This window comes from Thamnophis elegans, chromosome 8 (genome assembly GCF_009769535.1).
Source record: "Thamnophis elegans isolate rThaEle1 chromosome 8, rThaEle1.pri, whole genome shotgun sequence".
Classification (NCBI taxonomy): domain Eukaryota; kingdom Metazoa; phylum Chordata; class Lepidosauria; order Squamata; family Colubridae; genus Thamnophis; species Thamnophis elegans.
The window spans coordinates 25,104,980-25,128,822 of NC_045548.1; the positions used below are offsets into that span (position 1 = coordinate 25,104,980).

A 23,843-nucleotide genomic window follows, 5' to 3' on the forward strand; every position below is an offset into this window, starting at 1 on the left:
TCAGACATCCCTTAGGCTGCTTTTTTCCCCTTCTTTTGGGTGGTGATAATCTGTTTTCTCATTTTTCTACTTCAGTTGGAGAAAAAAAAATCTACCAATTTTTTAGAAGCAAAGGACAGGCAGAGGGAAGAAATTATTGCTTCTGATGAATATTAGTGCATATTGGAATATAATTATTTATATCTCATAGAACATTGGCAGGAATATATTTCACATTTACTTTTTATAATTAGGTGATACAGTTTTTATTTTAATTGTAAAAAAAACTATTGTCACCTGATGAGGACAGCTGCATTTCCTCTTGATTCAGCTGAAAGCTACATTTGGGATTTTTTTGTGGGGGGGGGGGATCATATCCATTGCTGTTATATCTTCAGTTTGCCATCAGATTTTTGGCACATACTAAGCATCCTATCTCCCCCTGCCCCACCACCACCCCAGCTTTGTGTCATTAGCAATTCTGCCAATTTTATCTAAATCTTTTATAAGACCTTGAATAGAAAGCCCTTGTGGCAGCCGACTTGAAGTCTTCTCATGGTTTCATAAAACCATCAGTGATGATCATGTTTCAAGTCCACAAAGTATCCACTCGTGATCCCAGGCAGTTTGCACTTAACTAACTGTGAAGAACATTATGTGCTACTTTGTCAAACGTTGTACTGGAATTAAAGTATATTGTATCTGCAGTATTCCCACTCTGCATTAAAAAATAACTTTTAAAAAAGGCCAAGATAAATTTAGTCTGCTGAGACTTGCTTTTGTCAAATTCAGTTTGATGTCTAATGACCACCAGCTTTTTCAAAGAGCTTACAGCAAAATCTTTTTATGACCTGCTCTATCCTCACCTCAAATATTGATATCAGGATGATTTGTAATTGTGAAGTCCTCGGTAATTTCTGAGCTTGGTGTTTTCTTGGACTTGTAGATATTTCATTACCAAACTAGGTAACATCATCAGTGCTTTTTACATGGGGTTTCATTTACAGCTAAGAGTTCAGGTGTGCAATTTGAATTTTATGTTTCCATTCATTAATATTATTTTAGAGCTCTCTTTTTGCTGACAACTGGCTTGGAGATGTTTCCATGTTTCAATCTGATAGGCAGCTCTTTCACTCTCAAAGAGGCTGATGAAAAAGTACCCTGTGCATGTAATCGAGGGGGGGGGGTGACTGGGCCAGCTTTGGCTCTCACAAGATTCAAGCTTAATTCATTCAGATCACTGAGTGACGATGCAAACTCCAGTCTGTTTCATGGGCAGGGAGTACGGATGAGAATACTGCCTAAGCACCTACGTTTTCAGCTTTGCTAGACCTTCAACATCTTTGGTGATGCATTATGCTGTTCTTTGCCACACTCTCATTTGTCTCAAATGAACAATTGATTAGTAGTGGATTTATTTTGGGGGAAGTTGTCCTGTAATATTCCAGCTTTATGCTCTTAGTAAATAACACATTCCATCAACCAGTGGGTCTAATTGGTATGTATTTGTTATAGAGCATTACAGTATTGCATTGTGCCTGGCTGGGGCCTGGCTGAAGCAAGTCATGTTCTAAAATACAACTCAACAATGATGCCCCTGAGCCCTTCCATTATCTAACTAACATTAAGACTCACTAAGTACTGGATGTGCTTATTCTATTTAATGATTAATCCAGGACTGCATCCGGCCTTTAGGGATCCGTGTTCATATCGTTTATTCTGGAATGTCTGCTTCTTCAAATGTTAAAAGCCTGAAAAAGAAGGCTAATAGTGCACAGTATATTCTGTCTCTTTCTTCCGGTTATTACTGTACTACTATATTTGCTGTTTGCCTTCCATATGGAGAGTACAAGCAGTCCTTGACTTACGATGCCAACTGAACCAGAATTTCCATCATTAAATGACAAGGTTGCATTTTATGACTGGATTGCTTAGCAGCAACATTCCCTGTGGTCCCAGTTGCCACTGTTAACTGAATAGCACAGCACTTAAGAATTATATACCGCTTCACAGTGCTTTGCAGCCCTCTCTAAGCAGTTTACAGAGTCAGCATATTGCCCCCAACAATCTTGGTCCTACCTTTACCAACCTCAGAAGGATGGAAGGCTGAGTCAACCTTGAGCCAGTCAGAATTGAATTGCTGAATTGCTGGCAGCCAGCAGCCAGCAGAAATAGCCTGCAGTACTGCATACCAACCCTTCTGTGCCACCATGGCTCTGAATCCCGTGGACTTGTTAGGCAAGGCAATTTCCTGCTGACTTCCCACAACCAAAGTCAGAAGGAAAGGTGGCAGGACATTGGAAATTCAAGGCCTGCAGGCAGGTAAGTGCTGCTGCTAGGTAGGGAGCAAGGAGGTGTGCACGGATGCAAGGGATGTGGCACAATTTGGATGTTCATGAGAGCTGTGGATCAGGCCTGAGGGTGTGCCGGAGCCAGTATGTGGGTTAGGGATGCACGAGGGGCTAGCACAGTAAAAGTGCAGAGACTGAATAGGTGCATTGGTAGGAGTGATTTACCCCAGCAACTTGCAACCTTCCCTGCCAGATTTTCCACTGATTTTCAGGGGAAGTCAGCATGGAAGATTGCAAATGGCAATCATGTGATTGCATTGGGGGATGGGATGACCAGATCTCTGAGGACCAGTTGTAACCACCAGTAGTTGACTTAATGGTTGTACATTGAGGTTCTACACTGTAGAGATTTCCTTTGTCATCATCTTTTGTAGTGCCTTTATCAATTTAATCTGGTAAAACTTTCCTCATTCTAATAAACTGGTCTCTCATTAATCCTCTGATTTCAAGTACTATTGAACATTTGCTGTTACTGCAAGTATATGCCGTGTTATTTTCCGATAGGAAAGATGACTTAAGCATTTCAGATCACAACTATAAAATTCTTACTCACCTTTGTTCCTTAAGGCATCAATAGTAGGTTTTAATTGCTTTTTGTTTCTTTCCCAGTCTCTCAGTTTAGCCAATTATACAATATTCACTTAAAAAGAAAATTCAGTATTGAACTCTGCTGGCAGACTTCCAGTAGTTCTTCCTGTTAATTCACCCAGTGAGCCCAGTCCCTAAAACTTTATATTTTTAAAAAACAATTGCTGACTCAATAAGAAACAATTGTGCCATGATTCACAATGGATAATCAAGAGCTCTCTGGAAATACCTTTTGCAATTAGGACCTATTCAAAAAAATTGTTTTCATCCCTCACATTGAAACATACAACTTTCTGATCACTCTGCTCTTTTCCCTTTCTTTATTGCTTTGAAATTTTCAGAAGTGGTATGATATACTGAATAAATTTGCAAACAAATGAGTGAAATGAGTCCACTGCCATATTCCCGTTCACTTTTTGGGATTGATTGCTTGTCATACAGCATTGTCTTCACAAACCTAATATCATCCAAAGGTTGGTCTGGCTTAATATAAAATTCTTTATTTCTGTATCTTTTATCTTAAAAAAATAACTGCTTTAGTCTGAAAACAACAATAATATCACTGTTAACAAATTGCCCTGGCCTAGATGTTGGTTTCACCAGTCTTTTGAAGAAATCATAAACATTACATTTTGAAATTAACAAAATGATTCAAGCTGATACTTTAAAAACTACGTCTGAAATGAACTAATAAAAATCTAATAAAATATATCAATTTCCTAAATCCATATGATATTTCTGGTTCTAAGATTAAATAAAGACACTATTTTTAAATCTTTTACTGTTGATTGAAAATATACTTTCCATATTTAAGCCTATGTTTAAAAAACATGAGAGTCTGTTAAAAGTAACATTTTGTAACTAGCTTAAGATTTGATTCATATACATTGTTTATGTCTCCTTTTTATACGGTATTTGAAAATACAACTGAGATTTGCATACTTTAAATGATTAATAATACATTTTTTTTTACTCAAAGCTAAAGTTATTTGAAATATTGGATTGCATTTTCATTTTGTAAGAAACTTATAAAAGGCAGTCAAATTTCAGTAGCACAATGTGATGGTGCAGTGCAAATCCCTAATCCTGTGTTGGACTGCAAGAATCAGTCAACAATATGACTACTCCTCGTAAGAGGGTTAAAAAATGCCTTAGGTAAGTTTAGGCACTTGTATTCAATGGATTCATTCCATTCAGGGAAACTCTTCAGCACTGCAGAATCTTAGCTACATAAGCAATTTTTGACCATTTTTCTGCCCATCTCTTGTGGTTTACCACAGCCAGACACTAGATGACAATAGGAAAACGAAGAAATGTGGTTCCCACCCCTGATTGTTTGCAATTCAGGCAATTGTAAGATTATGCTAGAACTTTCACAGGTTTCTGAAAGATCCCACACACACAGACACTCCCCCCCCACATGTATGTATGTATAATTGTATGAGTGTATATGTGTGTATGTATATAAATGAAACACATCTAGAGGGTTATTTGTCCTCATTTTCAGTTTTGACTTCATGAAACAACATTTTCTACTAGCCTTTCACCTTTTTCTTTATATATTCAACATACCAGCCTGAGCTACGGTGTCAAAGGTAACTGAAGCAGCACCTAAAGAGCAGTTAGGGTTGAGGCCAGCATTCAGGAGGCAAATGGAAGAGTGGAAGTGGAAAAAATAGTTCCAAGATCATATGGGTCCAATCTGCTTTGCAGTCTTGACTGCCAAGCTATCAGGGTGAATGTTCTTGTAATTAAAAAAAATGTTGCCATTTTTAGTTTCTATGTGTTAACGATATCAAAAGTGTCAACAGAATTTACTTAACAAGTTTCTTCACTCATGTTATTTCTTACAACAGACGCGTGAAAAGATACAAATGTGTTTTAAAGTTGACTTTTAATTTATTCTGTGCGATAGGTATTATTAGCATGTTCCCATTATCAAATACTATTCAGGTATACACAATAATTATCAAAAGAAATACGAAGAAAAACATCTGTCATCCTAATAACTAATAATTGTCTTTTACATACACACTATTAATGGCATTGTTCATATTCATTTCTTGTGTCTTGAGAAAATCTGATAATTTGCTTGAATATGTGCATCATTGTAACAAAATTCAAGAAACTCCAGGGATCTGTAAATGCTGAGGAGTTTATTTCCACACCACATGGTCTCAAGAGACTCTTAAAACAAGACCAGTTACAGTTTAGTATGCCCAGAGTTCTCAGTGCTTTTCCCCAAAGAAGGGAAATTTTTAACAGACATGGTACATATTCAGTTGAACTATTTGACAGCCATTTAAAAACCCTTTTGTACAATCAATGCAAGGATACTGACATTAAAAGTACAGTACAGATAAATTCACAATCATATAACAGTGAGAGAGATTGAGATCTAGACAGTGAGAGTACTGAAGCATCGCGAACATGCACTAAAGTGCTAACAATCTAAAGACATGCAGATCTTGAGCATATGTTTACTGTACAGCTCACTTCCAGTCTTCCTCCTCCCTTTTCTAAATATTTCATATTCTCTATATTTCCTTCTAATCTAAGATAACTTTAGTCAACCAGTTCAAGGGTTTCCTTCACTAACATTTACTGCTTCAGTCATGCTAAAGCACCTTTATGAAATTTCTTTTTTTAAAAAAATGAAACCAAAATGAATAAAATTAAGAAATCTGATATTAAACCAAGGAGGCAGAAAAATAGCCAAATAACCTAAATCTCAACAGTGCAAATGTATTACAAGGCAGTCAGCAGTTAGAGAGCAAGAGAGAGAACAGAATCACTGTCTCTTCAAAAATGAAATGTATTTATTTAAAATCTTACCTTTATCTGTATAATTTTTAGATTCTTTTAGTTAATATACTGTGTGTAGAAAAGATGGCGGCAAAAATAGTTTTCTGAGCTATGAAAAAATAAGTTATTAACAGGCACATTAGCTGTTTCATTCTAGAAACATCACGGTTTCTCTAGTTGTATACTAAGAAGCTGCATTCTAGAACATTCTTTGAACACTGGAACTTGATCTCTTCTCACTGATGGAGACTGGCCATGATAATGGATCCATCATACAAAAGATAGTAAATTGTTATGTGATAATTCATGCAGGTTTGTGTCATTGGTCTGAATTCTCTAATAGCAGTTCCTGGTTTACATAGTCTTCTGAAGTGAGGCAGTAGGAGAATGTAAAGCCCAACGGGAAGGTGGGCGCTGATTTGCTGGTCTTTCAGGTCTGGAGAAGCAGGATTCTAAGGGTGGAGCTAGTGCAGAACAAGGTAGTTCCTTTATTGTGAGAAAAATGAAAAAGAACAAATTTACTAATTCATACATTGCACAAGGGAGGAAAACAAGATTTAAATATGTACATATATAACTTGAAAAAAGCATTTTTGCATATTATTTTGAAATGTTGGGTCTGCTCCACTTACAGAATAAAATGAATGAAGAAAAGAGTTGTATATAGTAAAACAATTTGCAACCCTTTAACTTCTCATAATCTTCAGCTCTCAACAGTCCCAGTTAGCAAGAATAATGTTAACAAGATGCTGGGCTTGTATGCCAGCAATTTCTAGAAGACTGTAGCTTACATGGACTGAAATGATCAGATAATCTTTCATTCACATTCTATAACCACATAAATAAACAAAACAAGATAATGGTAAAATTCAGTCCTGCCCACAAGATTGAAGAGCAGTGTCATAGCTCTATAGGCTAAAGGGTGTCACCAATTATGCTTTCCTACAAATTTTCTAGCCAGTTGAGGGTAACTTCTAAATTTACAATCACCATCCAAAAAGAGGATGCAAATTGTTATTCAAATTTCATCTTATCATACATACATCATGCCATCACATCCACTTTGGGTCAAAACACCACGCACACATGCGCACACACACACACACACACACACACACATTTGGAAGCTGGTTTGCTTCCAAGTGCAATTCAAGGTGTTGATTAGTACCTTCAAAACTCTTCATGGCATGGGTCCAGGTTATCTGAAGAACCTGATGGCATGATGTGAACCCCATCAATCAAGGATGTTCGACTGATGGGGTCCAGGAGAAGAGCCTTTTCCGCCGTCTCTTCTCCTTTGGAACATCGTAGCCCTTAAGATGAGATCTACACCCACTCTTTCATCTATGGTAATGGCCTGAAGACTTGACTCTGCCAAATGGCCTGGGGACCTATTCTGAAGATGTCTATTTGATTAGGAAAGATTCACTGGTGAAATCTAATTTTTTTTTACCACCATGGTGGGCATAACTTGGTGGTGGAAGGTCATGTGACTGGGTGGGCATGGCCAACATTTTTTTTTACTTTTTAAAGTATTTTTAACTAGTAAAATGCTTTAAAAAGTAAAAAAAAAAGGTTCCAATGATCAGCACCTGATCAGCTTGACCCCCCCCCCCCCACTTACCAAGCCAGACCCAACACCTCCTAGCCCTGAAGACTGCTTGCCCTTCAACCTCAGCCACCCAGTCCCGGAGATGACAGAGGGAGGAGAGATAGAAACATAGCGCTTGGCTCCCCCTTCTCACTCACCCAAGCTTCCTCCTCCAGCTGCCCCTGAGTGCCCTTGGCCACAGCTCCTGGGGAGCCTCTAGCATCCAGGCGGTGGCAGCAGCTGTGCAGGACCTCTGGCATGCACCGGGCACACACTGGCCCAGTGCAGCCCACCTTCTTTGCCTGCAGAGTGCCGTGCTCAGCACTCAGGAACCTTCCTGATCTGGAGCGCAGTAGAAGAAGGAACTGCTGTTTCCAGGGCTCTTCCAGCAGCTCCCTCTTCCCCTCCACAGCCAGCATTGCTCCTCCGGCACCTAGAAGCTCTGGAGCTGCTCCTGCCACCACCGCAGTGGCAAGTGCCAGGCTGCATGTTTCTTTTAAAAGTGGTGTGTGACCCTCTCCAACCCCGCCGCCCTCTCCCCATCTTCACATGAGTGAGGAAGATGAAGGCAGCCTTCTTACAAGGGAGCTGCTAAGAGCCAAAGGATGTTATTTTTGGAGCTTAGAGGATTCAGCCTCATCCCCCCACCAGTTTGAGGAGATGGCTCCAGACCGCTTACCCTCTTCTCCCCCCACCATTGAGGAACTCTTGGCCTCACTGATCCTCATTGTTTGCTTTTGGGGTGGGAAACAGAAGTGGGGGAAGAGGAAAGAAGAAAGGAAATAGGAGGGAACCAAACCATCAGGAGAAGGCACAGAGTTGGTGCAGGAAAGTGCCTCAGTTCTAAAGGTGAACCCCCCTAGCCTTAGGGTCTTCCCCAGTTTGTCTGAGGTGTGTGTGGCTTCCTTCCTGTTTGCAGGGGTTGGCGGAAAGGATTCCCCATTCATTCCCCTCGAGAAAGAAAAAAGCATGCGCTGCTAGCTCTCTTCCCCGCGGCCGGCTGGCTGGCCCCAACATGCTTGCCTGCCTTCCATGTGGCCTTCTGTTTGCCTGACTTCTCAAGCTGACCATGGGGACACCGGGAAGGCTGCATGGATGGCAGGCAAATATGGCAGGGCTGAGGAGAAGGGAATAGGCTGCTAGCTCCCTTCCCCATGGCCAACATGCTTACCTAGCTTCCACGCAGCCTTCTGGCTTGCCTGCTTTTGCAAGTTGGCAACAGGGATGCCAGGAAGGCCATGTGAAAGGCAGGCAAGCATGGCAGGGCTGCGGGGAAGGAAGTAGGCTTCTAGTTCACTTCCCCATGGCTGGCTGACCCCGACATGCTTGCCTGCCTTCCACGTGGCCTTCCCAGCAGTCCCCCATGCCTGCTTTCCTTTTGAGGTCGGCGTCCAGCCCGGCCCAGCTAGTTAGTGCTCCAGGAGGGCAGGCGGTGCTTATGTGCAGCAGCCCCGGGACATCCGCCTGGCATCTGCCCTCCCAGAGTGTCATCGCCACTGCCACCACCACCGCTGCCCCTCTCAGCCCCAGAGCAGCAGCTTCATCTCCACCAAGGGCCACCCACCCACTCCCTTCCCCACGGCTGGCTGACCCCAACATGCTTCCCTGCCATCCACACAACTGTCTGTGTGCCTGCCTTCACAAGCTGGCCACAGGGACACTGGGAAGGCTGCATGGAAGCCAGTAGGCCACTAGTTCCCTTACCCATGGCCGACATGCTTGCCTGCCTTCCACGCAGCCTTCCGCTTGCCTGCCTTCACAAGCTGGCCACAGGGACGCCGGGAAGGCTGCATGGAAAGCAGGCAAGCAAGGAAGGGAGTAGGGGAAGCAGGTTGGGGTGGTGGAAAGCAGAGACTGGGTGGGGAGGAAGAGCAGCGACCAGGGGACCGGTTCAGGGGCATGGCCAGCAAGCAGTCCCTACTGGTTCAGTGATCCAGGCCCAATGTCTGCTACCGGTTCTCCTGAACCGGTCCAAACTGGTAGGATTTCACCCCTGGAAAGATCCCACCTCTCTCCGTTTATTTCATGTTCCATTCTTACTCATCTGTTAAGGCTTTTTATTTTTGTTTTTGTTTTTGTTTTATTATTTTAGTGTGTACTAGTTTTAATGTATGTAAACTCCCCAGAATGGTCTCTAAGGAGATGGATGGCACATAAATTTAATAAACAAACAAACAAATAAATATTCTGGAAAATGATACACATACACAAACATACAAACACACACTCATTGTTATGAAATCTAATTAAAATACAAAATATTTAAATACAAAAATGTAGCTATAATAGATGATCAGATGATTTATTTTATATAAATTTTATATCCTCATCCCCAGGATCTGTAAGTAATCCTGTATTATATTGGCCCTGAGTTACTCTATTTAAGAATTACAGCCTTCAAATTAAAATATAATATTTATTTGAAGAACAGATAGAATGTAGTAACTTTTAGTATATTAAATTTGAACCAAAGAGCAACAAGCTCTGATATACAGGTAATCCTTGACCTACAACAGTTCATTTAGTTACCATTCGAAGTTACAATGAATGCACTGAAAAAAATGACTTATGACCCTTTTTCACACACATGAACATTGCATAAGGTGACCAGATGTCCTGATTTTGGCGGGACAGTCACGATTTTGCACAATTTGTCCCGCATCCTAGGGCATTTTTAAAAAGTCCTGATTTTTGTGACTGGACCCGGAAGTAAGCCTGCCCCGCCCCCAGCCCTGTATACCCGTCCCAGCTGGCCGGTATTTTGTTCCTTCTGTCTCCCCGTTGCTCAGAAAAGCAGGCAGGTTCTAGGACACTTGCTGCCACCAAAGGACCTTCCCAGAGTTGCTTTTCTGAGCAACGGGGAGACAGAAGGGATGCAATCTCCTTTCATTCTCCCTCTGCCTCATTCACTCGTTCTTGCAGCAGAAAACAAAAGAAAATCGCATAGCCAAGGACAAAGGAGCCTGCAGCCTCCTTCATTCAAACGTTAAGGCAGCGGGGATTGGGGGGGGCTTTCTCTCACGCCTTCTTTCTCTGAAACCGCGCCGGATTCAGCAAACTGGGCAGCGCGTGCCCTTGGGATTGTGCAACAGCCGAAGAACAGGAGGCGAGAATTCGGGTGCTGCACAAAGCCACGGGCACACCCTACCCTCTTCTCTCTGATAGCCGCCTGGTTAAAAAGGAGGAGGTGACTTTGCTGGTCTGGAGCCCATCTGGGAAGATGAGGTGGTATCCCTCCCCCCACAGATGGGCTCCAGACCAGCGGAGCCTCCTCCTCCTTTTTAACCAGGCGGCTATCAGAGAGAAGATGGCAGCGCGTGCCCATGGGCTTATGCAGCAGCTGAAGATCACCTGGTTAAAATGGAGGAAGAGGAGGCTCCACTAGTCCAGAGCCCATCTGCGGGGGCAGGGATCACCCTCGTGTTCCTCGTCTCCCTCAATGGGCTCCTCCTCCTTTTTAACCAGGCGGCTATCAGAGAGAGGAGGGCAGTGCAAAGGAGGAGCAGAACGGCCTTAATCATGTCGAGCTGCCCAGTCAAAAAACCCTTTCCTTCTGTAGAAAAAAAAAAGGGGGGGAATTCCAGAGACCGACTGAAAGAGGGAATCTTCAGCCAGGGCACCCTTTGCTCTGCCACAGCAACCTTTTCAAGCAGGATCAGACTAGTTTGAAAGGCTCGCCTTCTACTTCGGCGGGGAAATTCCCTGCCGCCCAGGCTCCGTCCCGCAGAAAAAATCCCCTTCGCCGAAGCTCGAGAGGCAAGCGCTGCCTCTGCCTGCCAGAATCTCTGGAGAGAACTTTGCAACTAGCTGAGGAGCGGCGAGCAGCGAACTTGAGCATTTGCATGCATTCAGCCAAGGTCCTGCTGAGCCCCGCTACTTTGGATGACCCGATGGATTTTACTATGGATGTGCACCCTCGGGAGGTGCTGAAGAAAGACAGGCAGCTCAGCCTGATCCTGGACGACAGGTGCGACAGCGGCTTACAGACAGAGACAGAGAGACACACACACAGAGTGAGAAACATACACACACATACACACACACACACACACACACACACAGGGAGGGAGGAGAGACAGAGAGAGAGAGACACAGAGAGACAGACACACAGAGAGAACGACAGAGAGAGCGAGACGGAGGGAGGGAGGTAGAGGCAAAGAGCCACATAGAGAGTGAGAGACAAACAGATACAGAGAGAGGGGGGGGATTTAAGAAACTTCGGAGTGAATCCAGGAAGAGGGAAGAGACGGAGGACTGGCTTTTTGCTCCGATTTCTGAGCCCCCAGCTGTTAGTGATGGAGGAGGAGGAGGACGAAGGAAGAGTTTGCATTTTGTCAGACTGACAGCTCATTCTGTGGCTTTTTTAAAAAGTCCCTTTTTTTTAAGCACAAAAGGAAAAATCTGCAAAAAGTCACGGGGAGCCCCTGGGATTGTTCCTCGCAAAGCATCATGGTCGCAGAGAATGCAAATGAAGGTGCTAATCTCACCTCCCGGCTCCGTATCCTCCTATTCAAATCGGAGTCATGCTGCGTCCCATTCAGAGGGTGGAGGGATGCAGTGCTTTTTTGTTTTGTTTTACCTATGTTCTCACAACCATGCAAAGGTGGGTTTTGTGCTACAAGGATCTTTCTTTCTTTCTCTGTCTGCGGTTCCGATTGCAGTTGCTTCGGATTAAAGCACCGTTTCTCATTCCTTGTAAAACTGGGGAAATGGCAGGGCTGCCTCCCTCCTGTGTTTCCTTGCAGCACCCTCGGTTGCAAAGTGTTCCCCTGATTTGGTTTATAAGTTCGCAGCAATGCGATCCAACAAATAGGAAAGTTTTAATAATATCTACTGACTTTATTTGGTCTCTGCTGCCCCCCACCCCCGCCCCCTTACCCCTTGGGTTTTGTCCCCTCCCAAGGAGAGAGTGGAAAGGAGAGGAAGGAAGGAGGGAGGGGGGAAGGAAAAGAAGAAGGGAGGGGGGGAGAAGATGGAAGGAGAAAAGATGGAAGGAAGGAGAAAGAATAGAAGGAAGAAGGAGGAAGGAGAAGGAGGAAGATGGAAGAAGAAAGGAAGGAAGAAAAAGAAGAAGGGAGGGAGAAAAAAGGGAAGGAGGTAGGAAGAGAAGGGGAAGAGAGGGAAAGAGCAGAAAGACAAAGAGAATGAAGTTGATAGGCAAGAGGAAGGAAGAAGGAAGAAAGAAAAAGGGAGAGAGAGGAAAGAAGAAAAGATGGAACTAGAAAGGAAAGAAGGGAAGGAGGAAAGGGGAAGACAGGGAAAGAGCAGAAAGACAGAGAAGGTGAAGGTAGATAGGCAGAAGGAAGGAAGAAATAGGAAGGAGGGAAGGTGAAAGGATGGAAGGAGGAAGGAACAGAAGCGAAGGGGAAGAGAGAGATGGAAAGAGCAGAAAGACAGAGAAGGTAGATAGGCAAAAGAAAGGAAGCTGAAAGAATGGAAGGAGGAAGGAAGAGAAAAGGAGGAAGGGAGTGAGTGGGAAAAGAGAGGATGGAAGGAGAAAGGAAGGAAGAGAGGGAAAGAGCAGAAGACGGATAAGGTGAAGGTAGATAAGCAAGAGGAATGAAGGAAGGAAGAAGTGAGGTGTCTCGAGGAGGGGGAAAACATTTAGTGACCAAAGTTACAATGGCATTGAAAAAAGTGGCTGATGACCATTTTTCACACTTAGCGACTGCTGCGGCCATTTTTCACACTTAGCAACCGTGATCAAAATTTTGTTTGGCAACAGATTCGTATTTATGATGGTTTCAGTGTCCTGGGGTCACTAATCGCCTTTTGTGAGCTTTTGACAAAATATAAAATTTTTAATCAAGCTCCCCCCCGGTCAATGGTGTCCCTCTTTACCAATCTGAAAATCTGGTCACCTTACCATTGCAGCATCCCCATAGTCACACGATTTACCTTATTTTTCAGAGTATAAGATGCACCCTTCCACCCTAAAAGAGAATGAAAATTTGGGTGCGTCTTATATACTGAATGTAGCCTCACCCACCCACCGGCCCCAACCCTTTGGCCTCTGCCTCCCAGCAATTTACCTCTTTGCAGCAAACGGTACTTGCAGAGGCTTCAATGAACTATAGGAATCCCTGCAGCCTGTAACAGCTGATGAGCGGGATAAATTGAAAGTGAAATTTGCTGTTTGCTCCACATGGCAAATTGCTGGGAGGCAGATTTTTTTTCTTGTGCTAATCAGGCTGTTTGCTGCAAGGAGGTAAGTCAACAACTATAAATGTTCAAATTATTAGACTTATTTTTTAAAGACTGCTTTATTATTATTCTAGACAAAAAAATGAAGAAGATTTTTAAAATAAATGCTTGATCTGAAGAGGCCCAGTGCTATTGTTTTAAAAAGTGCTATTCTTTTAAATAGCAGAGAATAACTATACTTCCAGAAAGCACATCAATTTTAACAACATCTGTACAAGTATAGTCTGAAATATAACACTACAAATAGTGTATATTGTCTGTACTGTTTGTTGCAAGGAGGCAAATTGCTGGGAGGCAGAGGCAGATATTTTTCTCTTGTTTTCCTTCCCAAAATCTAGGTGCGTCTTGTACTCCGAAAAATATGGTATATTCGGATGCTTGACAACTGACTCATGTTTATGACAGTTGCAGTGTCATGGGGTACTGTGGTCATTTTTTGCACTTAACAACTATGTTACTAATTTAACAACTGCAGTGACTCAGTTAACAAAGATGGTAAGAAAAATTGTAAAATTAACTGAACAAATCTGTCACTTAGCAACATAAATTTTGGGCTCAATTGTGGTCATATGTTGAGGACTACCTGTATCACAAATCATCATCACTAATTTAAAAGCCTCTTAAATAAACCACTACTAATCAACACATGCTACCAATAGAACCACCATGTTGCTTTCATATAGGTAACTTTTAGTTCTGACAACCCAAATTTCATTTTATGTACAGTTCCAGTTAAACACAATCTTAGATAGTTTTGTATTTATGAAAAATCAACATCTTCCTTATTGCTTCCACAACTCTTGATTATTGTTCATTTAAAAAATGGAGACAGTACAATTAAACAATTCTGTAGATATAAATTTGGGGCCACATTTGGAATTTTTAATTAAACAGCTCCAGATTGTTTCAAATTGGATTCTGCAGCTGTATAAATTTGCTCTGCAACCTGAGCATATTAAAGAGGAAAACTGGAAAATTAAATGTAATGGAAGGTTATTCAATTATATTAGCCACCATATCAAGATCCACTTTTGTTTGAAAGATGTAATATTTTACAGTGGCAGTTTATTTTTATTTCAGAGCTGATAAAGATTGTTAACAAGGATTGAGTTTTCACACAGAAGAGACCATTTTGTACACAGTGTGCTGCGATGTAAAATAAAGTTCACAGGTGTAAAATTATAAAAGCCAACTTTCAAAAGCCCTTGAGCTTTTCCCTTAAAAATCTAAAAGGAAAGAAGTGTTGGATTTGCTGAGATCAAGTGGTATGTTCATGAAGTTCTAGTTCTTTTGCAGGTGAGAGTGACATGATAAAACTGTAAGATAAAAATGTATCCAGCAACATAAAAAATAGAATCTTTTAACACACAGGTAGGATTATGGAATGGCAAGTGCCAAAAACAAAAGTTAAATAAAGTGATGGTTTTTTTTTTCTACTATGCTATGAATATGGATTAAAGATGGAATAAAGATTATAGGAAATGGTACTTGATAAGGTGATTTGAAAGAGACCAAATACTATCCTAACTTGTTTATTCAAAGAGAAGTCCCATGAAAATTCAGCATGTTCATGCAGTTCCATACAGAATGGTACACAGGAGAAGGAGCATAAGGAAGCAGAAGATGATATGAAATGAACAATGTACTTATGCTGCTATTTTTAAACTACTTCAAGGATTAGGTGCTTAAGAAAAAAAAACAGAAAAAAATTCAAACACTTTCTGAACAATGTCTGAAAATGTGCAGGAAAGATGGTATATGATTCTCACATGTATGCTATATTTCCCTGAAGCTGTTGGTGTTGGAGAGTCAAGCTTTCAACAAGAGAAAAAAAAATATAGAAATCAATCTAAATAGTTACTCTTCGAGATCTCTTCATCAGTATTTAAAATTAGGAATAGCATGAATGTAATGGATTTTTTAAAAACAAATCTATAAATTTTCTCTTTTAAAGGTTTTCAAGAAACAGTGAGGATAAGACTCTTCAGCCACCTACGCATTTCTAAGGCATTCATGATTGCTGTATCAAGTACTATTCTGTGGCTTATTTCCTGACTGCTTGTTCCTTTACTCTTGATAATTGATTCTAAAATGCTGAAGCTATCCTGGGGTGGGTGAAAGTGCTTTTGAGTCAATATTGACTGGGGATTGGCTGGGCTAGTCACTGCAGTTTTCAGATTTCATAAATGGTTTTCCAATGCCTTCTTTCCAGGGCTGAGAGGGTAGTACTGGCCTAACATTACCCAGCGGATTTTGCGCCTAAGTCGGAACTAGAACTCACATTTTGATTTCTAGCCCATTGCTTTAACCACTGTGCCAAACTGGCTCTCACTACCCAAAACTGATTCTCAGAGGTTATCTACCAGTTCAATGCCTTTGTTGTCAATTTTAAGGTTGGTGGTTGGCATTCTTTAATTTTGTTCCTTGACCTTTAGGCTGGCAGATCCCTTGCATTTTTAGCCTTTCAAGTAGGGCCATTAGCATAATTCAGGTTATTGATGTTTCTTCCTCCAGTTTTTAAAACATGCTAATCTTCCAGTCTGATTTTCCAATATATAGGTTGAATAAATAAGGAGCAAATATATAGCTTTGTCACTTCTTTCTCACTTATCAATCTGGAGCCAGTATATTTTGCCATTTTCTGTCTGTATTATGGTTTAGGAGTATGTATAAGTTTCACATGAGGACAATGAGATATTCTAGGATTACTATTTTTTAGCATATTCCATAGCTTGATGTGATCAGCACAAGGCCTTTCTATAATCAATGAATCACATTAGTACTGACTTCTTTTTGATATTCTTGGCTTTCTCAATTATCCATTATATCTCAGCAATAATGTCTTGTTTCCCTCAGCTTTTTTTAAAGCTAGCTTGAATATTTGGCATCTCCTTTCCCATGCAGGTCTCTAACCTGTGTTGGTTGATCTTAAACATTATTTTACTAGCACATGAAATTAAGGTTATTAATTATACTGTGCACATTGGATTGGAAAAAATCTGTACATTTCTCCTTCATTTAGATTTCCTCAGCCAGTGATGGTAAACCTTTATTGGATCCCATGCCAATAATGGGGGAAGCGCAGGGGGGAGTCATGCACGGGCATGCCACACCCATAATGCATGTGTGTATGACCAGCACTCCCCCCCCCCCGCTTTTGGCATGCTTTTTTCACTCTCCCAGGCTCCAGAAGCTTTCTAGGAGCCTGGGGAGAGCGAAAACAGCCTCCCCGCCGGAGGACCTCCGGAGGCTTTAGGAGCTTCCCTGAAGCCTCCAGAGTGCGAAAAACTGGCCCTACAGGGAAAAGTTAGGGAACAGACTTCCGGTTGGCTCCTAGGGCCATTTTTTTGCCCTCTGGAGCCTCCTTCAGGGAAGTCTCCTGAAGTCTCCGAGAGGGTGAAAAATGGCGCCCCGTTGGGCTGTTTTTCACCCTCTGGAGCCTTCAGGGAAGCCTCCTGAAGGCTCTAGAGGGTGAAAAACAGCCCTATGAGCAAACCGGAAGTCCATTCCTAAAATTCTGGTTTGCCGGTAAAAACACCAAAGTCAGCTGGCAGTGCGCATGTGTGCTGGAGCTGAGAGGGCAATGCCTTGCGTGCCCTAACGAATGACTCCCCGTGCCACCTATGGCATGCATGCCATAGGTTCATCATTACGGTCCTAAGGCATACAACTACATTTCCCCTCTTAATATTTTCAATTTTGGTGTTCAGTCTTTAATCATAAGGAGGGCATCTTGCTTCCATGTTATGTTTATTTCAAATTGAATTGGATCATAAAATTCAACAGCCTCTTCTTCTCCTGCATCAGTAATTGGATTATAAAATAGGATAACTGTAATATTACAAGCTGGACTACAATTTGATCTGAGAGGCTCACGATCTGGTACTTAATATTTTCTATCCATTTGGGTTTATTGATAAAAGTACAGAAGTGATTTACCATTGCTTTTTCCCGTGCAGTATGAATTAATTCCTTCGCTTAAGTCATCGGCTGCCAGCAGCTTTGTATATTGCTATGTTGTTCAGTATAGGACTCAGGGTCAGATACATCATGCACAGGCCATGCCCATCCCAGCTCCGTGAAGGGGGAAATGTCACAAAACATCACGTGATGGCAATGTGGCGCCTTAAGTTTGACACTGTAGTATTGGTGCTTTCTGCTTTAACTGGGCAGCTGGGAGGACCTTCACCCTTTGGAGGACCCTACTGGGAATGTACACTCTTTGATACCTCCCAGGTAGGAGGACCCTACTGATAATGTACGCTCTTTGATACCTCCCAGGAACACCTTCCCCACTCTGCTATGAGACAGCACACCGGGACTTGAGGGGGAAATGACAGGCATACTGGTCTGTAATTTGAGAGCTCTTTTGTGGCTTCTGCCTACTTTATATATGTCATACATTTTAAATATTATAAAGTTCTTCTCTCCTTCACGCTCTTAATTAGACATAGTTTCAATTGAACCATGTGATTTAGATATAAGAAAATATGACTGACTGTGAAAAAACATGTGTAAGCTATTTATTCTGTCTTCCCCATCTACGTTTTCAAGCAGATTATGCTTCTTTCAATATACATAACTGGCTTTACTAGAAACATTTGGGATTGTTTTTTTCTGTGAATTGAAACTCTGGGAAAGTTTCCAGAAATTGTAGCTCTTGGATCCCATATGTTTGTACATACTCTTAGAATGAAATAAGATAATGAGATAATTTTTCTTATGTCTTGAGTCCTTTCTATTTAAGATAAATATGTTAAGTCTCTATCTAATGAGAGCTTTTGCACTGATGAAATTAAGATGCTGTAATGGAACTCATCCCATGAATAAAATGGAAACATGAATGTCTTTTTGGTCCTTAAATATTAAATATACAGAACCTGTGTTTCTGGTCATTTTACTTCCAGGCTTTTGACTTCTAGAACTGACTTTTACTGACTTTGATCCTATAAATGAATTTACATTATTACCATATAAACAGTAAAGTATAGCATTGTGTCTACAGCTGACGATTTGCAGTGATTTGAAACTGCAAATCACCTAGAGGATGCAAAAATGGTCGGGAAATACAAAATTGCAAAGATAAAACATATTCCTTTGAATGTTCAATATGGTTATTATGGGAAGAATCCTAAAACTAGCATATTTCTGAAAAATTATTTTTCATGGAATGAATCTGGTTTAAGATGAAACACAGATTGTATGATTTTAGAGCAGTCATATAAATAATGACCCATAAGAACTTTTTTTTATGACAATCTAGGACTCAAATGCTTACTAGCCATTTGAAATCCAATGCTGCATTTTGCTAATATCAGCAATGGTGTTGCTTATGCCCTTTATATTTTTCCATCAAGTAAAAGTTGTTGTTTTTTCTTCTTTTTTTAAAAGAAAGTAAAGACTTTTGGAAACAAAGGTAGGAAAGACTTACAGTACTGAGGCAGGCAGGGTTAGGGTCCCCAAGGGGCAGTTAGTAAGACAGTTTGGTTCTGGACACAGACAAGACAGGGGAAAAAAAGGAAGCAGATTGGAATGAATATTTAAACAAGAAATTTTTAATCAGCATTGAAGCACTCTCCAAATTTAATTTATTAGTACCTTTTTTAAAATTAGCAAGGCTAGAATATAGAAGAGATAAACTTAACTTTACATTTAGAAAAAAAAAAAGCAGATACACCCTGATTGGAGAATATGATTGTGAGTACATATAATTTGTAGAAATGAATACAACTTTCATTTAAATCAGAATTCATTCCAAATGAGAAAGTTTCTCTTTGTACCCCACCTGCCCCTCCCCCGCAAGATAAGGAAAAGTATATGATGTGGTACTATGTCTAGTATACATGAATTTACCATTTTATTTTGCATCTGAGATCTATTTAGTAAAGAGAAAATGAAATACAAGGTAAAGAAAACAATATATTACCATATGCTATTCCCATAAAATTATGTCAGAGGTTAAAACATCAAAACTATGTTATTAGGAAGATAACATGGAGAAGAAAAAGAACACTACATCAGCTAGCCTTTTTGTCAGATAATATGACTTCCTTTAACTTTCTTCAGATTCTTGAAACAAAATCTGAAGACTGATCTTTTTCTAGCTCAAACTGGGAACATGTTTTTATTTAATTTAAAGAGTAAAAGATTCAGTGTTATCAGTATTGCAGCTTAACACTTAGCTTAATACTATAATTTTAATGTAATGGAATGATTGTCCAGCTACTTAAACTGCAATTTATTATCTAACCCTTGGCACAAGTAAAAGAATATCTACTCCTAAGCATTTTATATATCTATATATCAATACCTACATCTATGCATGTCTATCTACCTACATGTCTCAGTGGTGGGTTCCTACCGGTTCGGACCGGTTCGCCTGAACCAATAGTACTGCTTTCAAACAGAAAGTGAACCGGTTGTCTGTTTTTTTTTTTAAAGTGGGGTCACCCGCCTGCCCCTGGCTTATACTTACCTTTATTCCAGCTTCTGAAGCGCAACTGATCCGGGGCAGCAGCTTGAATTGCCATTCCTAAGCTGTTTTCCTTTCTTTCTGAGTAATTTTCATTTCATTGCATACACGTGCTCGGCGAACCAGTAGTAACGCCAGTAGCAACCCACCACTGATGTTTATGTGTAAGCATACAGATAAAATACATATCTGCATTTCTGAGACATGCCTATGTTTTATCAAATATCACAGAAAGTTTCCTAACTGAATCATTTAAAGAATGCAGTGGGAAATCGCATATATGAAATACTAAAAACCTCTTAAATAGCATTGCATTCAAACATTCAGAATCAGCAAGACCCATGCTAGAACAGCAGAATTGTCCTTCAAAATAATTGATTAGCAAAGAAAAATAATAAATGTTTTCCAACAAACAAAATGTATGTCTGACAAAGCATGGCTTTACTTCACACAGAATGCCAGTTCAGATTGCAGCCTAGAAATTCTGAATGGAAGCCACAGCTGTAAAAACTTTTGCAGTAAGTGGATTTCTTATTATAAGCTTAATCATTTTGAGAATCTTTATTCTGATGCTGTATTTTTCAAAGCTTGCATTTAAAAGTTTACATTTTTAGAAAATTTAAGTTACTAAAACAGCAGTACATGGGAACAAACAATTAAATCAATAGGACATTGGCCTAAACAAGATTTGTAAATAGACTTAATTAATACAATTCTTGCAGTTAGTCAATCTAATAAATTGAAGGTAGTCCTGTTCTGAATGGATTTGCCCTGAATACATTCAGAGTTTGGGAGGGCTTCTTGATATACAATTATCACTGGATTTACATTTGATGGCTGTGATCAGGAACACATTTACACAGTTGCAATTGAAATACAACTACTAACCCTTCTGTTCAATTATTGTTATCTACATCTGACCACAACTTGTATTGACTATTAAAATGTGGTTAAATCAGGGGTGGGTTCCTGCCAGTTCTATAGAAGAGGTTCCACAAATCTACAGTGCCGTTTAGAACCGGTTTCAGCTCCCTCCCCCCGCCCGTCCGCACATCATCAAGATGAAGAGCGAGAGGATGAATTCTGGGAGTTGAAGTCCACAAGTCTTAAAGCTGTCAAGTTTAAACACCCTTGGTTTTTTTTTCTAAAGGGTTAGAGGTGCAAGGGTCTTGTAACTTGACAACCTTAAGACTTGCATGCTTCAATGCCAGAGTTCCTGAGCCAACAAGACTGGAGGAAAAATTCTGGGAGTTGAAGTCCACAAGTATTAAAGCTGTCAAGTTTGAACACCCCTGTTTTTATTTTAAAGGGTTTGGGGTGCAAGGGTCTTGTAACTTGACAGCTTTAAGACTTGCATGCTTCAATGCCAGAGTTCCTGAGCCAACATTTTGGTTGCTAAGCAAGAGCGCTGTTGTGAGTTTCACCACATTTTACAAGTTGGCCACGCCCACACAGTCACATGACTGTCAAGCCACTCCCACTCGGTCACATGGCTGGCAAGCCATTCCCACTCGGTCACATGGCCGGCAAGCCTCTGCTACAAAGCAGGCCACACCTACAGAAGATGTTCTAAAAAATTTTGAAACCCACCACTGAGCTAAACCTTGAGAAGTGTTTAGAAATCGCAACTGGTGCAAAATGTAGTGGCTGCCAGGCTTCAAGCTGCTACAAGATACAGAGGTCAATGATGACTCTTCTAAAAGAAATTTGCACTAGTTATCAATTTCCTGATAGGTACATTTTAAGGTGCTGGTATAGCCTTCTAAAGCCAAAATTTAAAACCTGGTTTTCTGTTGTACCATATCTCCTTTTGTGAATCGCCTCTCCAATCGGCAGCAGAGTCTTTTTTGAAGCTCCGTTATTGAATATATGGTAATCCTGTGTGATTCACTGATTCATGAATATATTCTCCAAAAAGAGAATATATTTATTTGGCTCACATATTTTAGAATTTAGACAAATGGCATGAACAGCCAAGCTTTCAATTGTTCATAATATTAATGCTTAATTTTAATATTCTTTTTAGTTACATTAATTTTGTTATGTTTTGTACAACTTTATTGTTGTAAGTTAGAAGTGTTGGAATAAACAGAAATGCAGTATATAAATAAAAAAGCATAGTACACATAGAAAAAACAATATGCACATGAGAGAAAGACAAATTGAATCCAGTAATTCTTCTAAGAAAACATCCACTATAAATCAATTCATGTGAAGCTGTTTTCATCTTAAAAAGGTCCAGTCAAAAACCATTATAACAGGAATTACTGTATTAAAAATAATCAGCTGTGCTTTCTCCATTATTTATGACAATTTGATAAATGTTTGTGAATATAAACATTTAAAGTAAATGATTTTTATGAGGATTTATTTTTGAATTTGATAAAGGTAGTCAATATTTAATGAATAGAAACATTAAATACTTCTAACCCACCATTAGAGCTGTGGTGATGCAATGGTTAGAATGCAGTATCGCAGGCTGACTGTGCCCACTGTCAGGAGTTTGAGCCTGACAGGCTCAAGATTGACTCAGCCTTCGATCCTTCCAAGGTTGGTAAAATGAGGACCCAGATTGTTGGGGGCAATAAGCTGACTCTGTAAACTGCTTAGAGAGGGCTGTAAAGTACTACGAAGCAGTATATGTCTAAATGCTATTGCTATTAAATATACATTAATCTATCAGTGCAAATTAGAGATATTTTCTATTACTGTCCATTAAAGGTTGACTAGCTTTATGCACTTCAAAAATAAACATACTAAACTGAATTTAGCTATTATAATGAAATTTCATTCAGAGCCATGTATCCTATATACCAGTGATGGCTAACCTTTTTGTCGTCGCGTGCCAAAAACACGTGCATGCACCCATAATAGCAATAGCAATAGCAGTAGACTTATATACCGCTTCATAGGCCTTTCAGGCCTCTCTAAGCGGTTTACAGAGAGTCAGCATATTGCCCCCAACAATCTGGGTCCTCATTTTACCCACCTCGGAAGGATGGAAGGCTGAGTCAACCCTGAGCCGGTGAGATTTGAACCGCTGACCTGCTGATCTAGCAGTAGCCTGCAGTGCTGCATTTAACCACTGCGCCACCTTGGCTCTTAATGCAATACGCACGCCCCCACACATGCACGCACAACCTTCTGTGCTTGCACATGCAATCCTTCTGTGCCCCCGTGCATGTGCCCCAGCCCCTGCCCATTTGTGGCTTCCAGATTGGTGTAGGAGGCTTTCCTGGCACAAAATGGGATGCAGGGGGTCCATGCGCACCCCTCGTGCCCCGTTTTGGACACGGAAGGCCTTCAGCACCAACCTGGAAGCCAAAACGAGGCATGGAGGTGCTGCACAAGGTCCCAAAATGCAATGCAAGTTCCCCCCGCGCATGCACTTTGTGCATGTGCACACACATCCCCACATGCATCCCATCCTCCAAGCATGCATGGCAGAGACCCCAAAACAAGCTAGCTGGTGTGAGGTGGAGCTGGGCTGGGGTGATGGCTGGCGTGCCCACAGAGAGGGCTCTGCATGTCACCTGTGGTACACGTGCCATAGATTTGCCATCATGGCTATATACTGCAGTGTAGCTCCTCTTCTTCCATCCCTAAACCTGAAAATTTTTATTTGGAAAAGGATATTTTACTCTGCTAGAATATGCTAATTCTATTGAGTGCCTCTCAACTATATGACCTAGAAGACTTCATTTGCACTTCCTTTCTCCACATTTATCTATATTACCTATATCAATTTCAGAGTATTACTCTTTGAATTCTGTGCTAGTTTGGAAACTAGTTTGGAAACTAAATTAGAAAATATGCAGTATGAACAGTTCAAAGGATCATATTTATTTTCAAT

The 23,843-nt window shown here is 40.8% G+C and overlaps 1 protein-coding gene across 1 annotated transcript in view; it reads right to left on the reverse strand.

The window, feature by feature from the left end:
* Positions 1 to 5,923: 5,923 nt before the first annotated feature.
* MTCL1 (microtubule crosslinking factor 1) overlaps positions 5,924 to 23,843 on the reverse strand; it is an 89,088-nt gene continuing 71,168 nt past the window's right edge. Inside the window, exon 14 of the mRNA XM_032223129.1 lies at positions 5,924 to 6,209. Coding sequence (XP_032079020.1) covers positions 6,078 to 6,209 — 132 coding nt within the window. The 3' untranslated portion in view covers positions 5,924 to 6,077. The remainder of the gene's footprint in view (positions 6,210 to 23,843) is intronic.